The 18,588-nt window shown below is 39.5% G+C and overlaps 1 protein-coding gene across 1 annotated transcript in view; it reads left to right on the forward strand.

The window, feature by feature from the left end:
* Positions 1 to 18,588, forward strand: part of TBX18 (T-box transcription factor 18) — a 35,382-nt gene that overhangs the window by 11,070 nt on the left and 5,724 nt on the right. Inside the window, exons 4-7 of the mRNA XM_081905021.1 lie at positions 121 to 292; positions 11,236 to 11,403; positions 12,046 to 12,110; positions 14,158 to 14,252. Coding sequence (XP_081761147.1) covers positions 121 to 292; positions 11,236 to 11,403; positions 12,046 to 12,110; positions 14,158 to 14,252 — 500 coding nt within the window. The remainder of the gene's footprint in view (positions 1 to 120; positions 293 to 11,235; positions 11,404 to 12,045; positions 12,111 to 14,157; positions 14,253 to 18,588) is intronic.

An 18,588-nucleotide genomic window follows, 5' to 3' on the forward strand; every position in this document is an offset into this window, starting at 1 on the left:
TGCTCTTTCTTCTTCCCTCGTCTGTTTTTCCTCCCTCCTCTTGCTTCTCCACAACGATTAAGCAATGCCACCACATTATTTCCATTCTGTATCTCATGCACATTGGGTTTCTTTCTACAGGTATGTTTATCACAGCTCCAAATGGATGGTAGCTGGGAATGCTGATTCGCCGGTTCCTCCCCGTGTGTACATCCACCCAGATTCACCCGCCTCAGGAGAGACTTGGATGAGGCAAGTGATTAGCTTTGACAAACTGAAACTTACAAACAATGAACTGGATGACCAGGGACATGTGAGTATATTATTTTCTACAATGTGCATTTAACCATCAATTGTATTTAAAAAACAACAACAATTCTTTTTGGCCTACACTCTCACATTAGCAAAAACTGATTGATTTTGTGAAGCTTAGGGCAGGTTAGATACAGACATGTTTCCCTTCCCCGCCACAACAATTCGTCCGTAACTGTGTGTCATTTCCCCTCGTAAAATGATTTGGACTGTTGGAGAAGCAGAACTGAGCTTCCTAAGTAAGGGCTCATCTGTACTTCTGCTTTTCCAGCTGCCCTTCCCCTTTAGCGCTCAATCAGAACAAATGAAATTGGGTTTTCAGCGGATTTCTGTTTGTTCTGATTTAAAGCTAAAGAGCGGGTTTTCCCTGGGAAAGGAACAGGGCAAGGAAGAAACTGCTTGGATTCTTGCCTAGAAAACCGCTTGGATCTGTGCTTCCTACAAGCAGAAGTATGGATAGGCCCTAAATTAACTTCACTGAAAGTGCAGATCTACCTGAACACATTGGTATTGTATAAATAGTCTTCAGATCCCCCTCTGTAAGGTGAAACAATATGTCTGTACTTAATGTGAACATCTTCGATATCTAGCAGCCTTAACTGGGCAAAATAAAATTCAATTAATGATTTTTTAGAAATAAAATCATTTGTGTGAAAGCCTCGTGAGGTGTTAATAACAGTATTTAAAAGGAGCAACACGAGAGCTACGTTTCCTCTGATAGTGATTTATTACGTACCTTATGGAGCAAGACCTTTTCACAGCTGAAGCTCATTACTTCTGCAACACGGGCAGGGAATTGTGCAGCTAAGTGTTCTGTTTGCAGGCTCCAGATTGTTTAGCTATGACAACACCTCACATGACAAAATACACTATGGTAATATTTCATTTTCTCTTCAATGCTTATGAGATGGAAGATAGACAGGCGAATTAATACCTTTCAGTTAATCCTTAAAATATCCTGCCTTGGTAAAAAATTATATAAAATGGTTTTGAGACGGGACTCTTTGAGCATTTTGAAAATTCGTTAATAAAGGAATAAATTAACCTCTTTTAAAGAGAACACTGAGGTGGATTTCTAAAAACTGAAGGATATGATGGCCATCCTAATATTCTTACAGACATGACCACACTTGTGAGAACACTTCCCTCTTGGGCGCATGAGGGAAGGATTTGCATGCTATGATTTCTTCAGGGCCACCTCTGCCTGTTTTGTAGCCCTGATCCATACTGAATACTCTAAGCACTTTTAGAGTCTGTAATTTTGTTTAATGAAGTTATGAATGAATCTGCTAGTTCTTCTTCCACGAGCAAGTTGTTAGCCAAATTGTTGGGAATTACTTGTACAAAATCAGCTTCTTTTGAGTTCTAAGGAAGGATGAAATTTCAAGGTAAATGGTCAGTTGTTTTAGAATGTCTGGGAATACAGCAGTGCTGACTTTAGTTCAGTCAAGGCTGTAGGGAATTTTGACGCATATAACTATGTTTTGCACTTTGCCTACGTCTCTCCCCCCCTTCCCGAATTCCATGAGTAACAGTTCAGAGATAGGAGTTGGAAATTGGAATGCCTAGCCAATTGTTTTGTAAACGTCAATATGATGTTTTAGAAAATAAACGAAGCATCCCATAATACATTTTTGTAAGCCAGCTGAAAGCTAATTTTAACTTTTTGTCTCTGTAACTTTGAGCACTCGTTTGTCTCTAGATTGCTGGGGTTTGATTCTGCAATCATCAGATGAATTAGATGGAAGAGGAATATTTATTTATTTAAAAATTATATGTATCCTGTGCTTCCTCACTACGGAGATTGGAACAGTGTAAAGTAAAAACAGTAAAATATAACAGGCAATATATATATATAAAACCCAGCAGACTATTTCAGTTTCAGTTCAGCGAGCCAAAATATCTGAGAGAGCATATTAAAAAGAGAGGCTTTAATTTCTCTCCTGAATATACTCAGCAAGGATCGGAATGAATTTCCTTGGGGTGGGATGAGAGAGTTTCAGAAGTGAGGTTTGCTTTTTTCTGCATGGTCACCTTAATACCTGTAGGGACTGGAACTGTCTGGAATGCTTTAGTTCTAGGTCAGAATTATATAGAGAAAGACATTCAGACAAACTGGTTTCCAGCCACTTAGAGCTTTTTAGAACTCACACTTCAGATCGTATCCAGAAATTAATAAGAAGCCAAGGTAGTTAGTACAAAAGTGGTGCTTGGAGTGGGAAAAACATGAACCCTATATTTCACCTCCAAATCAAGTCTGGCTGTTGCATTCTGAACCAGTTCACATTTCTTAACTGCGTTCAAAGGCAGAGCGTCGTGTAGTAATCAAGATATGAGAGGTGACTAATACACAGATCACCATAGCAAGTTTGAAAAGAGATGCAGCTGGCATGTCAATCTTAATTCTGCAAAGGTGCTTCTGACTGAAGCCTGACAACCCAGGTCCAAAGCTGGGTCCAAACACATTCTCAAGCTGCAAGGCTGTGTTAGCAGAGGGAGTGTAGCCTCTTTTATGGCACCAGTTGGATACTGAAACTGATACCTTTTGTACTGAAGAACCTCTGTTTTGCCCAGATTTAGTTTTAGTCCTTATCCTGCCCATAACTGACATCTGAGCTAGCACTGGTCTAGAACATCTACAACCTCAATGGTATCATTAGAAAGAGAGATGTAAAGCTGAACAATAGATACAGGTGAATTAACTCTATTTCAGGAGCACTTGCATACCTACGGCTACTATGTATAGGACTACAGTGGTATCTCAGGTTACAGACGCTTCAGGCTACAGACTCCGCTAACCCAGAAATAGTACCTTGGGTTAAGAACTTTGCTTCAGGATGAGAACAGAAATCGTGCTCTGGCGGCGCGGCAGTAGCAGGAGGCCCCATTAGCTAAAGTGGTGCTTCAGGTTAAGTACAGTTTCAGGTTAAGTACGGACCTCCGGAACGAATTAAGTACTTAACCTGAGGTACCACTGTAATAGGATTGGATATTAAATAATAAGGCCACTTGTAAAGAAAGAAAGTAGGGTATAGGGTGCAGTATATCAGGCCCCATCATTTTAAATAACCTCTAAGAGCCAAACATGGGAGACTCATAAAATTGAGTTTTATTCAGCAAAGGTTCTGGAGTCTGCAGCTGACCATGCATGAATTGATTGCTTATAATCATTATTTTCATTGGACGCAGCAGGTAGACAAACCTCTGGTAGTCTACAAACAAAGTCTCAGGATGGAAAGAGCAAGTTTCCATATTGTGTGATAATGAGGTTCAACTTCTTTCCCCTCTGAATTGAAAACTCTATCGTGGTTGGAATTATTTGAGCACTCCACTTTAATGAGTACTTCAGCTTGGAGGAAAGTCAAGTAGCTTTTTCCTAGAGTATTTCAAAATACACATTGAACTGATTCAGTCCCGAAATGTGCCTTGAAAATTAAAATATAGGTTTTGGAGACAAAAGATTTTATAAGAAATTCATCTTTCTAAAATTGGAAAGTTTGCAAAGAATGTCATTTATTGTTACCAGAAAATGCAGAAATATAAACCAGAGAACTGGCTGTTCCAACGTGTATACTTTCATTCTTTTGCTTTACAGCAGAATGAAAAAGTGTTTTGAGATGGCTGAAAGATTGCCCATGTAGAAACACACAAGGGAAAAAAATTTCTTCTATAAATGCAGGGAGGAAAGTTGGAGGTAGAGTTATACAAGCTGGTATTCAGAACTGTTATACTCTTGCAAAAATAAATTACTGAAACATTCTTAGCACAGTGCTTATTCCCAGTTGAACCAATGATGAGTGGATGGCGCCCTGCTTGCTCACATTTGGATGAGACAAAGAATATCGCCATACTTACCTTACTCATTACTACAGTTGCTCCTTTCCCTAATTTAGTACAGAACCAGAGATGCAGAATACAGATAATTTAGTCTTTTTGATACAAAAGGTGCCTCCAGTTTTCATTATTATTTTTTCTTCTTGCTTTTTTTTAAAAAGGCAGATCTGTGGCACAAACAGTCCCTCAAATAAGTAATCAATTTGTTAAGTATTACTCTTCTCTGTATTGTTCTTTGAACCAGACATAGCGTAGGAACATATATGCCTGAGTGGTGGGCGTGCCCAACTTACAGGAATTCTGAACTGGTTTTTAGGGGAATACAATTAATAGTGAATAAAAAAAAATCAAAATAATGCAGCAGTTAGCCCTTCTTAATATAGTCACTGATGAAAATAAAGCTCTGCAAAACAAAGGTTTAGTTTGTCTTCACAGCAGTTAATAGGCAACAATGCTAGCACGGACTCTGAACAATTTAGAGGGGCTTAGCAAAGAAAAGTAGTACACTCTAATCTGGCCTTATTTGAAAAATTGACAGAAAAGCGCTGACTAGCAACCACTCAAAAGAAACACATAGATATCTGTTTGGTATAACTTTATTGCTTACACAAATCAACAGCAAGTTGCCTGAAGAAGCCCACCGATTATATACGTCCGTCCACTTACAGATGATCTAGCAGCATCACAGAACACAGGGAAGATGAGGTTATTTTGTAAAAGGGAAATAGGGAAAGTTAAAATTTAGATTTAAGACTTTAAATTCAACATTTGAAGGTCACAGATGCTCTAATACAGGCACCCCCAAACTCGGCCCTCCAGCTGTTTTGGGACTACAACTCCCACCACCCCTAGCTAACAGGACCAGTGGTCAGGGATGATGGGAATTGTAGTCCCAAGACATCTGGAGAGCCGAGTTTGGGTATGCCTGCTCTAATATTAAACTCCACTATGTATTGGTCAAATATTTTCACAAGCATTACACACTCTTAAGACTGTTACTTAGGTATTATTTTCTGTTGCTGACTACCTGTTGTGTGTTTTCTTGTTATTTAAAACCAAGGGCAGAATGGGAAGCTTGTATGCCTATATTTTATTTACAGATTTGGAATTTAGGTGGAGGGTTGGTTGCTATATTTGTTAGTTTTCTTTTTCTTGTTAAGACAGTTTTATGGATAAGATAATAAATAAAAACAGGGAATTATGTTAACTTTATTGATACTATCTCTGTACGTATAGTATGTATACTTTATCATGTCGTTTAATAAAAGAAAGTTTGAGAACTGCAAAAGAAAACATTTTTATATATTGTATCTGCACTTGTTCCAAGAATTTCAACAGTATTCTAAAATAGCCTCTTTTTGTCATGCTTATGAAATTACAGCTAGGAAGCATGAAAGCATCACTAAATAGAACACAAAAAATCCTGCCAACATATTTGCATTTTAAAAATCTTGCAATATCTTAAGTCTGTGATCCAGCACAAAACTAGTCAGACTAAGCTTACTAATCTGTTGCCTCAGCTTTTAAGTGGCTAAAAATATAAACTGACAACATTTGATGATAGCAACACCTGTTGGTTGTCATTGACTCCAGCTGGTTGGATATATAGGTGAATGTTCCTGGTGCAACTGGGGTTCTAAATGTGGATTAACTGTTAATGATCCATCAGGTTTTTCATGTGCGGAGGCTACAACATGGGGGTGAAATTATGGCCAGGATCAAAAGATTACCGTAACTCCTGCATGGGAAAGCTGGCAACTGTAGCTGGAGTTAACTGTTTTCTATTTCAAGACATAAACAGAGATCCCCTTCTATATATCTTGCACAAGACATACCCACAATTTAGCTGAAGCAGAGCAATGAGAGCAGTATTTTTCTGCATGTAATCCTCTCGATCTTGACCACAAATTATAGAGCTGTAAAGTGCAATTTTGACCATCTACTGTTGCAAAGCTAAATGTTTGTGGGTGATGGATATTTTGGGTACGTTTTGCAGAATATCTATAGTAATCTGTAACCACACCACTGGATTGGCTAGGTTTTAGCTGATTCAGGTTACAATCCTGTTCTCGTTCACCATTGGTGAACTCAATGCAGCTTACTTCTGAGTGGGAACATACAGATTTGCACTAGCAGACCCACTGATTTCAAAGCTTTCTTTACAGTAAGGGTGCATCTCTATGCTACAGGACAGGAACACTGGAATGAGAAGTAGAAGAGGGAACACAAAGATTCACAATATATTTCTCTCTTGTCTTTGTTGCTAATCCAAAATTATTGTGTGTGTGTGTGCGCGCGCGCATGTGCATGTGTCTGTGTGCACATTTCTGTGTACTCAAATCTGAAGTTTACTAAAGATTGCCTGTCTGTAAAACTGTAGGTGTGGGGAATTGGTTCTTGATGCTATGAAAGTGATGGTGAAATCTAGCTTTACAGGTGCTTTACAAACACTTTAAAAATGTTGTATGCTTTAATAGAAGCTCTTTGTAATTTCGGATTTGGAATTCATCAGGCTACGCACAGCTGATTTTCTAATCTTGCATTATATCATTTATATCGTGTATCCGTGTAAGAAAAAATTCAGTGTGTTTCACAGCACAACGCTATACTTAGACGCTGCGTTCGGTAAGGATTATTTCCACATAAACGTGTATAGAGTTGCAACCTCAGTCAGGGAATTCATCTCCCATTGCTGAATTTCATAGTGAAGATAAAAGCTATCTGCTCTCCACTTCCCTGAGCAGTGAGAAATTCCAGAGATGCAACGTTTTCCTAGGTTTGGCATTGTTTCAAAATAATTTGATATACGTTTTTTAGTATTTGAGTTCATTTGCAAATATGCATCGGTGAGTGGTGGTGGTGGAGGGTGGTGTGCTGCCACCAGCCATGGGACCTTTGGTCAGTCATGTTGTTGCTGCTTCCCAGGAGAAGGAGGGACAGCACATTGAGGAGGTTGGCATGGTGCTAACACACTGGCCAAGTCAATTTGGCATTCCTGCCAGTCCATTCGCACCGTAACAACCTCCCTGCTGCCTTGCCCTTCCATCTCCTGGCAAGCAGCAGTGATATGACCAGCGAGAGGTCAGGGGAGTGGTAGTGATGCACCACACTGTCCTTTATTGTAGGTGAGGTAGAAAGCAACAGTGCCCCACAGCCCCATAGAAGCTATCCAGAGAGAGAGAGCTCCCGAAACAATGTACAGTGGTACCTCAGTTTACGAACTTAATCCGTTCCGGAAGTCTGTTCTTAAACTGAAACCATTATTAAACTGAGGCACACTTTCCCTAATGAGGCCTCCCGCCGCTGGTGCCCTTCCACCGTTCAGCTTCCGTTCTTAGACCGAGGTAAAGTTTGCAAACTGGGACACTACTTCCAGTTTTGCGGAGTTCATAAACCGAATAGTTCATAAACAGGGCTGTTCTTAAACCAAGGTACCACTGTATTCATCTGTCTCTCACTCAGCTTCTTGGGGGTGGCAAAAGTGGGGTATAAATGATAATAATTATAAGAATAATAATATGCATGGTGTGAATGTGACTATACACAAAAAGGCACTTTGGGTCGAAGCCAGTGTGTTCAGGATTGCAGCATAATTTCTCACTTTTCAGGGTCCTTTAACAAAGCATAACGTAAAGATTAAAACCTTTCTCGAAATGTCATATTTAACCCAGCAGAAAGCTTTCTTGTATCTTGCTCTGTATTAGGGCAGAAGTTGGGAGATCTTACCTAAGCATGCTTTTTGGTTTTCTTCTGATGTAATGGTCTGACTTCAGTCTAGCAAAAGTTCAAGTATCCAGAAAGTTGCTTATCCAAAACAGTGTCGTGTTCCCCAGTGAGGAATTAATTCATATAAAAAAAGCATCTCAGATAGACAATACCTCATTTTTTTCGTTTTATTTGGGTAATTAGGTTTCATGGTATTTGGCGTCCAGTGTGATGCCAAAAAAGGAGGGCAGCGGGAAGGATGACATACGCTTCTGAATTTAGTATTCTGTGGCTAATAATGAAACAGGAAATTAAAAAATTCCCTCCTTTTTAATTAGATTTTCTATCGCCTGGTGCCCATGGAACTGTTTATATATAATCTCCCCATGGGCTTCCAAAAGTAATAGTTAATGTTTTTGATTCTGAACTATTCACAGTCAATTCATATGCAACACAGAATGAACGCAAAGCTTTCTCCAAGTGAGTTTGAAAATCATGATTCATGCAGCATTATGAAAATATTTAGGCATTTGCTTCTTTGCATGTGACTCGTTTTGAATCAGAGAAGGAAAGAGCGGAAGTTGCTAATTCAGGAACGAGAGAGGAGACCTCACAGATTCACCGGAAATGTTTTATTTAGTCCAAAGCATTTCCAGTTTTAATTATTTCTTTCAGGACTCTGGTTAACCAAAACTGTCTTCTGTACAGTTTCAGTGTAAACGTTTCTGATCCTCTTTGAAATCTTCTCTTGCTCTTTCTACTTCCAGTTTTAAACAAGGTAACTAAGCATTTTTTGGGCCATTTAGCTAGCTTTTGTTCTGTTCAGCCTCAGTGATTATCACCATATGCCTACATATAGACGAACCCACATATACAAATGAACAATGGCCGTTCTTCATTCTCTGGGTGGAATACAGTGTTCCTTCTACAGTGGTACCTCAGGTTAAGTACTTAATTCATTCCGGAGGTCTGTACTTAACCTGAAACTATTCTTAACCTGAAGCACCACTTTAGCTAATGGGGCCTCCTGCTGCCGCTGCGCTGCTGGAGCACGATTTCTGTTCTCATCCTGAAGCAAAGTTCTTAACCTGAGGTACTATTTCTGGGTTAGCGGAGTCTGTAACCTGAAGCATATGTAACCTGAAGCATATGTAACCCGAGGTACCACTGTACTTCTACTTACACTATGGGACGCCACCTTCTTCTCATTTCCTCCATCAGCTCCCTTGTCCTGCATAATCTTTTCAAGTGGGTCCCCCAACTCTTCCGAGTAGAATTTGAGGGCTGCGATCCTATAGTGCAGCTGAACTTGGTGGGGAGCTTTAGGATTTGGCAGAAGCCCCACTCCACCAGAAAAGCACCAGTTACATCACTTGCCACAACACCTTACACTGCCCTAGCCTATCAGGTGAACTTGGGTGGTGCAGATTGGTCCTGTGGGTTCCTAGGGAGAAACTACTTGGGTCCTGAGGTGATTGTGGTCAACAGCATTGTGTTTTCCTTTCCTTTTCCTTTTGGTTTATTGTGTTTAGCAAGCAGCCATTACACACTAATAATAATAATAATAATAATAATAATAATAATAATAATAATAATAATAATAATTAATAATAATAATAAATATTAACAGGAATACTGCTATTAATCACAGTTGACATTTCTGCTCCCTGACCCCTAGTGGATAAATCCTTTCCCGCCCCACCCCCTCAACTTTTATTAAGGCTTTACAGATTTGTGTAACAAGAAATTTAGATGTTCTAAAGCAGGGGTAGGCAACCTACCGTAATCACCTTCTCAATCCAGCCTGCGGATGGTCCGGGAATCATCATGTATTTACATGAGTAGAATGTGTCCTTTTATTTAAAATGCATCTCTGGGTTATTTGTGGGGCATAGGAATTCGTTCATTTCCCCCCCCCCCAAAAAAAAATATAGTCTGGCCCACCACATGGTCTGAGGGACGGTGGACTGGCCCACAGCTGAAAAAGGTTGCTGACCCCTGTTCTAAAGGGTATATCTCTCTCAACATCGGACAGCAAAAAACAAGAGACAACCTTCCCTTCTGTGATCTTAGCAATGGGTGGATATAATTCTTTCTGAAATTGTCATAGAAAGGGCACATAGAAAGGAGTATATGTCTTCTATTGATATAGAGTTGCAGCCGCAAACTCTATCCTTCTTAGGAACTTCTTTATGTCAGCCTGTCCAGTCTGCTAATGAAAGGACGTTTAGTCTTGCCTGTGTAAAGGCTATCCTCATTTTAGCATTTGGTAAATCTACCAGATATCTTGGCATGGATAATGGGATAAAAGGAGCATACAATTTATTAGATTAATGGATGTTGGTCTCAGCCACTTGTGATTGCATCTCAGTGTCTCTCAGCCTTTGCAGTATTCATTCTTTAGCTCTCTCAAAACCCTGCATCACAAGAAAGGGGGCAGAGAGTCCTGAGCTCATGGCAAGCGTTGTGTTTGGGGACTTGAATCTTTTTCCTGTAGGGAAAGCTGCGCACTTGCTTCTATGCTGTGGTGGTTTGGGGGCCAGTCGTGGGTTGGCTCGGTTCCTTTCATTTCTGTGCAGTTGGCGGGTGTTATCTCTGCCCCATCCTGGGAACTGGCAGCCATTGGTGGAGTTGCCAAGGACACCGGGGTGTGACTGGCATTTTTGAGGCCTTTTAAAATGTTTCTATCATGTTTCCCATTCCCCTTCTTGGCTGAGCTCATATTGGATACAGCAGCTGTTGGGCCTACATAGTGATGGTGTATCCCCGTCGCCCCTTGCTAGTTGGTATAATTGCAGTATAGAATTGCTCTGTCCATGGTCAGTGTTTGGCTGTCCTTCTGTAAATATATCCATGCTACATATTTCAATAATAACAGTAGTAAGGATTTAAATAGAAAAATTAAAATATTTTGTACATGCAATACATGAAAAACAAAACGTAACTAATATTCTTTGTAACTATTTATATGTTGGGCGTATTCAGCGGTTGAGTTTTCATATTTCTTCATGATTCAAGAAACAGAAAGTTCCAGAGTACTTTTTAAAGGCTTTGGACAGATCTGGAGGGAATCCATCTGCAATCTGGCCACATAAGTTCCCCTTTAGCCTCTGGTAACATAGTTATAAAACTATCTCTCATGGGCACTTTGTTGAACTGAAGCCAGGCTAATTTTGAGGTTGCTTATTTATTTCTTTAAAGCATTTTTCCCTTGCTCTTTTGCCGAAAAAGGCTCCAAGAGTAGCTGACGAATATCAGGTATAAGACCAGTTTTGAGATGTGTTACATTGTCTTTAGTTAGTCCTCAGACAGAACAAAACAGGAAGTGTTTAAAATATTGGCATAGAAGAAACAGGGAGTCTTTTCTTGCAAAACCCATTCTTTCTCTCTTTCTTTTTGATGTAGATTATCCTCCATTCTATGCACAAATATCAGCCACGTGTCCATGTCATTCGGAAAGACTGTGGGGATGACCTCTCCCCAGTCAAACCCATTCCTTCGGGAGAAGGAGTGAAGGCATTTTCCTTTCCTGAAACCGTTTTCACAACTGTCACGGCATACCAGAACCAACAGGTAACTTTTGCTCTCCTTCCTTTTTAATGCTCCTGATTTACTGGATTTTAATTTAATTACAAGCAAATGGCTGGGGAAGAAGGAACCTCTGTCTTGACACTAGGTGAGAAAGAAAACCATCTAATGTCTATTAAGCTAGTAGGTCCCAAACCATTTCCCCCTCACAGACCACTTCAGAATTACTGATGTTCTTGGCAGATGATTTTGCCAAGATGACTTGATGATTTTTTTCTGCCTGTTGTAGCAATTATAACATGCCATATTAGGCATGGTATTATTTTAATTGTTGTTTTTTTTGCTGCTTCTTTTATTTCTTATATTGCTTTTTATTGTATTACAATTAGCATTTCATAGAATGCAAATTGTAATGTAAAAATAAATTATAAAAATACAAGAGTCAATACAAATACGATTAAATAACAATATGAGTATTTAATGCAGACATGTCATGGACCCTTGGTGGTCCTATGGGCCAGACTGTGGGAACCCCTGTTTCAAATTATTTAATGGCATCTTAGTGCTTTGAAATATAGTTGTGATTTAGCAATGCAGCAGACATTCAGTATTAACAGAGTGGCTTCTAAGATGTACTTGTTTATATCTCTGGACCTTCGTCATCAGCATATTCTGTTGCCCTTACAGATTACCCGACTCAAGATTGATAGGAATCCATTTGCCAAAGGATTTAGAGATTCTGGACGCAACAGGTGAGCTTTGGAACACCTTGCAATTTACAGATCTCTTGCTGTTGATGATGGGGCTAGACTGCTTTAAATGATTTCGAGAAGTTTCACCGAATACTTCGCACTTCCTTTTGTATAGTGCCTTGCTTATGACTGGAGAGAGTGCTGTGTGCATTAGGGTTTTTTTTGCATGTGCTTTTGTTGCATTGCTTTCATGAGATTTTATGAGATTTGGAACATAAAATCTACAATGCAAATTTGAATCACTTTTGTATCACAGGTTTGCTAACCCAAAGCAAATGCTGGCTTTAAAATAAATTGTTTTGTAAGAGAAACGATGGCTTTGTGCTTTAAAAGCTCTCTCTTCCTGTTGAACACTTGCAAAGTTAGAATTTATATTCTAGATTCTTCACATAGGTCATAGAAATCAATCCTATAAAAATCTTTACTTGGGGGATATGAACATTTCTCTTTCTTAAGTACTTCAGGAGAAAAATACGATTGCTTTAGTTAAAGAAAATTGGCCATTTGGTAATATAAATTGGAATGGCGGGAAAATGTGAAAATGATTGAAAGCATCTTGTATAAATTATCACCTTGGCTACGCTCCTCCAGGAGGTGGGCTTTTATCTCTACTTTAACTACAAATGAAAAGCCTCCATTAGCATGGGGCGGGGGCAGACTATTTTTTAAATCCACATTTAGCTAATACTTCTGTAACTCTTTCCTGCAAAATTTATTCAATGTTTCTGGCAACAAAACCTTAGAGAAGCAGCATCATTGAACTGCTTTCAACTGCTGTGCTGAAATGCAATTCCCATCTTGATTTAACTTTCCAAAGAAAGCAAATCCCATAAGTTAATTGTGCATTGTATGAAGAAGTGTTGTGTTTTGTCTTGGCTGTCCAGTGTCTACTGCCAATCAGTTTAATTGAGAGAGCCCCAAGCTGCAGGTGTATTAGAGAAATTGAACAATATGTCTGTTATCACATCACACATAATTTTCTAAACCTCTATCGTGCCTGTCCTGCCATCATCTTTATATCAGACTAAAACTCATTTAACTTCTTCTCATAGGAAATGTGCTCCAAGTAACCATTTATCATTTTGGTTGCCACTTTTCTGGACTTCCCCAGCTCTATAAAATTCAAAAATAGTTTAAAACTTGTATACTTAACTCACATGTGCCATCTGTGCAGGCTTTTAAGTGGGCTTTAAAAATTATTTAATTACTACTCCTTTTAATAATGGTAAGTATTTTAATTGGGCTGCGGTTATTCTGTTTTTGCTCTTTTTATGATTTTATAGTTTTATGGATTTCACTGTTAAAAAGGCTATTTATTGCTGGGTGTAGTTGTTTTGTGTTGTGGTTTTATGCTTCTGGTTTTAAATACATTGGTTATTATATTATTATTAATCTGTTTTCAAAGAGAGCCTACTTGGAATGAAAGTTTCCCTCAAAGGCAGGGTATAAATTTATTTATTAAATAATTGTAAATGTTTGGGTTTGGGGAAGCATATGTTGGCCAAGAGAAAATGTATCTAATTTATAAAGAATGTGTCTGAGAACTCTCAGCATGCCTGTCCATAGTTCTCAAAAGATATCCAGGTCCCATTCTTTTCTATGACTATGTTGATCTATTGAGTTGGGGAAACTGTTGTTGTTGTTGTTGTTGTTGTTTGCCTCTATGCAAAAGATAGCAGATGGACATTCTGGCAATTTCAACAAGTGCTTACATAAAGACACAACATTAGGGAAGAATTTAATGTATTTTTAGCTTTTAAAATATTTGATTTAGCAGCAGCAACAAGGAAGAAAGCCAAAATCATGTGTCTTTGGCATATTCTTTGCGGGTCACAAGCAAGTTTATTGCAAATGGCTGTGAGGTCCAAACAACCACAGCTTGGCTGCTGTTTGATTGAAAATATTGTCTTGGAACCAGATTGTTTTCATGTAATCCTTCTACTACATGTGTGTGTGTGAGAGAGACAGAGACAGAGAGCAATCATAAAGTACTGTGAAATATAATAAGAAATTATTATTCAACTCATGATTTTGTTATGTTGTTTAGGATGGGATTAGAAGCTTTAGTAGAGTCTTATGCATTCTGGAGACCTTCACTGAGGACACTTACATTTGAAGATATACCTGGGATCGCAAAACAAGGTATGAATCTCACTTGGGAACCTGAAGAATGCTAACGATTACTCACTGAGGGTGCAGTCTTCCTCCCATTTTGGTCACTGGAAAAAATTACATTGATTTGAACGGATTTCACCTTTAATCGCACAATGGCACAATAATACAGTACTCAGCAATTCCAGCAATTTCATACATGAAAAAAAATCTGTGATTCTTATTAACAACACAATTCTGTGCATCCTCGGAAGTAAACTCCATAGAGTGTAATGGGGTTTACTCTTAGGCAAGTGTGTATAGGACTCCAGCCTAAATATAATAACACTGTTATGGGCATAAATATAGCTTGTACTCTTATAATTTAATTTCAGAAATTAATCCATGTTGCGGGGCTTACTAACTGATATGCTCGTGCATCACTCTTGACATGTGGGCCGAACTAGAGTCAACCAGTCACATTCTGTAAGCGGCAGCTGGTGAAAATGTTTCTTGAAATGCAAATAGTACCTTCTAGGAGCGGACTTTTCTCTAGACTGTGGCAGGAAGAGAACTTCTCCCTTTCCTGGCCACCTCATACATCCCTGAGGTTTGCATGCTTTTCCTTAGCGGCTATTTAAGCCACCAAAAAATGGTCCATGCCAACTGCATTTTCCACATAACCTCATCTCAAGCCATGGCTAGCTTAGCTGTAAGTCAAATAAATGTAAGGCTACAGTTATGGCGATAATCAGAAACAGCATGACTTGCAGTGTGTCCCATCTACTTCAGGGGTAGGGTACCAGAAGTAGCCAACCCTCCATGGGCCACTTTGGCAGTTGGGTGTCCTCATCCACATGTCAGTCACCTGACATATGATATTACGAGATTTAAAATTCAAGCTGCAGTTGCAAAGGAAGAATTGGGAGCGCACTTCAGCTGCACTCCTGATTCTTCTTTTGCAAGTAACAAATTTTCCTGGGCCTGACAGCATATGATGCCAGGCATGGAAAAGTTGGTGCAAGTCATTCAAAACAGCCCGGAAAGCTAGCCACTGAAGCCTTGTGGACTTATTTACACCTGATGCAAGAAGTCTCTCTCTGCCCTGCACCATGGATCTAGTATGTCAGGGTTTCTTCCACCTCTGTCTTGCAATTGCCTCTTCAATTGATACTTGCAGCTACAGCTACAGCTGTGGTGGTACAAGAAAGCCAGGTATATGCAACTTAATCCCAGGCTTCGTTGCTCCATTGTAAAATGCTAAGCACCTCACACTTTTGGGGGGCTGGGATCTATACTTTTACTTACTTATATACTAGTAAGATAAAGGGACCCCTGACCATTAGGTCCAGTCGTGGCCGACTCTGGGGTTGCGGCGCTCATCTCGCTATATTGGCCGAGGGAGCCGGCGTACAGCTTCCAGGTCATGTGGCCAGCATGACTAAACCGCTTCTGGTGAACCAAAGCAGCACACGGAAACGCCGTTTACCTTCCCACTGGAGCGGTACCTATTTATCTACTTGCACTTTGATGTGCTTTCAAACTGCTAGGTTGGCAGGAGCAGGGACCAAGCAACGGGAGCTCACCCTGTTGCAGGGATTCAAACCGCCGACCTTCTGATCGGCAAGTCCTAGGCTCTGTGGTTTAACCCACAGTGCCACCCATGTCCCATATATACTAGTACTCTACAAGAAATAATTCAGGTCTCTGCCCAAAAGCGGTTTTTAATCTGAAACTAAACAGAAAGAAGGGAAAAGGGACAGTAGGTAATTGGGACCAGTTATATACAGATGTGGTTCACCCAATTTGTGATGCTAGGCTAGTGCTGAACTTGGGGAGACGCAGGTTCAAACCTCTCCTTATGGGGTGAGCCTGGCCAGTTGCTCGCATTCTTTTACCCTAACCTCTGTCAACTGTCCTCAGGGTTTTTGTAAGTACTAAAAGGCGGCAGTGGGGGTGGGGAGAGACATATTTAGCAGTCTGAGCTTTCTTAGATGGAAGGGTAGAATAAAAACACAAATAAATCAACCATGGATTTCCAATCTCCATTTGTATATTTTGAGAGCCTCTTCAGTTAAACAAAACAGTGAAAAAGCTAAACTGGCCCTAAGCAAATGGTATGTTCAGAGTTCATTAGAGGCACCCCCGGATTAATGTTCAGAACATGATGAGATGAGCAGGAAAAATTGCTGTCCATACCAAATGCTGAAAATTGATCTGGGAGCAGTCAGAGCACTGCTTCACTGCACTGGTAACTTGTACCGTGCCTGGAGTTTTCCATGTGCTTTGGGTTAGTTTTTTTGTCATGGGTGTCAGCCTTTAGTCATATTGAGCAACTTACCTCCCACAAGAAGGGGAAGATATAAGGTTACCTTTATTTTGCCAGCAGTTGACTCAAGATGCAAACAAAACAATTCCTGATTGATATTTTAATTTTTATTGTTACATTTATGATTAGGTGTCAGAGTCAGTATTATTTCACTCTGGTTTTAACATTCTCAATTTAGTATGTCCTGCTTAGCTTGCTGGCTAGTGGAACAAATTATGAAACTTTGCCAATTCCAAGCCTGAATTGCTACGTAATTCAGATATTACACATTGACTTAAAAAACGGGTCTGAGCTGAAAGTTCAACTTTAGTAAATGTGTCTTCAGTAAACTGCAAAAACTGATGTATTGCAAATCTTATAAAGCCCTTTCTATGAATTTTGCAGTGCAGTTCTCCAGTCAAGTAATGCATAGAAAAACGTATATACATGGGTAAAGTGTCAATAAAAATGTACCTATTTGTGAAATAACATACCAGAATGCAATATTTTAAGGGTACCTACCTGGCAAAAATGTGACTATTGGGCAGAATTAGTACTATAATGCTGATAAATATTCATGTGGATTTTATTTCATATAAAAGAGCCACAATTTGTTAAAAACTGAAGATGGGGAAACGTGAAACAGAGAGAAACCAAAATTGGCATATTCACCCAACCCCACATGCAACAAATGTTGCATTAACCTAGCATACATTCATACATCCTCATCAAAATTAATGTGACTTGAAAATGGTAACTTTGGCTGGACATTTTTGTTGATAGCTGTTTTGGCACCAGACATTTTTGTTGATAACATGTCAGTCCCAGAGCATACCAAGATAATTTGTGGTATACACACCCACACCCACATATATACATAGATACATATACTCTTTAGCCCTGTAATAACCCTCCCAACACCTTTTAAAGACTCTAGTCTTTAACATAACCAGAACTCCAATCTTCTGTTTTCCATGCTAAGTCATTTCAGAGTTATTTTCAACAACAGCAAAATAATAGACAATAAAGCAAGAAGTTATTTTCTTCTTCTAAAATCATTTGCTTCAGAATTTCCATAAAAATCCTGCACTAGAATATAAGCATAGGCAAAAACTCCAGGGTGATTCAATTTTGTGAAAACTATGTGGGGGGAATGAGTGTGCCAGAAGTATTTTTTTGATAGGAAGTTAGTTTTGGATCTGAAATCTGCATCATAGAGATACTGATGTAGACGTCCCTTAGGACTTTGCTTGGTGTTTTTCATTCCATATTAATTGCCAGGGATTATGGTGATGTAAAATAAATACCCCTCCTAAATACCGAAAGGAGCAGAGTTAGAAGAGAGATACCATTTTAATAAGTTTCCTACTAACTATGTATGGCTTTGTGAAAAAGAATCTTCTCTGTATTTTCTCCTCTTGCTTAGGGCCACACAAGCTGGTGTTTGCAGGTGTTTAGCATTAGAAAGAGAGCCCAAGAAAACTCTTCCATATGATACACTTCCCCATCTTCTTGGCTTGACATCCCCTTTAGAGAGTGTACCGGTGTCCTGTGGTCTTTAAAAGAAATAGGGGGGGGGGATTCTAATTGCCCAGGCATTGGGACTTGGGAAAGGACCTTTGACTCCTCCTTATGAGATGCACTGATCCGGATTCCAAAATTAATGAGAAAAACATGTTCATGTAATTAGTTCTAAGTGCTTCATGTGACTTTGCATAGCTGATACAAAGTGTAGCCTAAGGCAGGTGTGGACAGATGCAAGTGGAGTTAAGGCTTTTAAAAAGTAAATTAAAACAAAAAAGTACCCGCCACTGCCGTAGGAAGTATCCCCCTCTGAATAATTTCTGCCACCTCCCAAAACCACTGGATTCCCCTCTCCCAAAAAGTACTGTCCTTAGTAACAATAAATGTGTCGCCTGTGAATGGGCACTCCGTGTTGAACTTCGAAATTCACCAGCTGAGGCCAGGTAAAATTGAGCTGATTGGGCTGGAAGAAGACTCAGAAAGTTTGCTCAAGGGCAGGTTACCTAGCAGAACCCATGCAAACACACCTTGGTATGAATTACATGTGTGAACTAA

Source organism: Podarcis melisellensis, assembly GCF_964234715.1.
Source record: "Podarcis melisellensis genome assembly, chromosome: 3".
Classification (NCBI taxonomy): Eukaryota; Metazoa; Chordata; class Lepidosauria; order Squamata; family Lacertidae; genus Podarcis; species Podarcis melisellensis.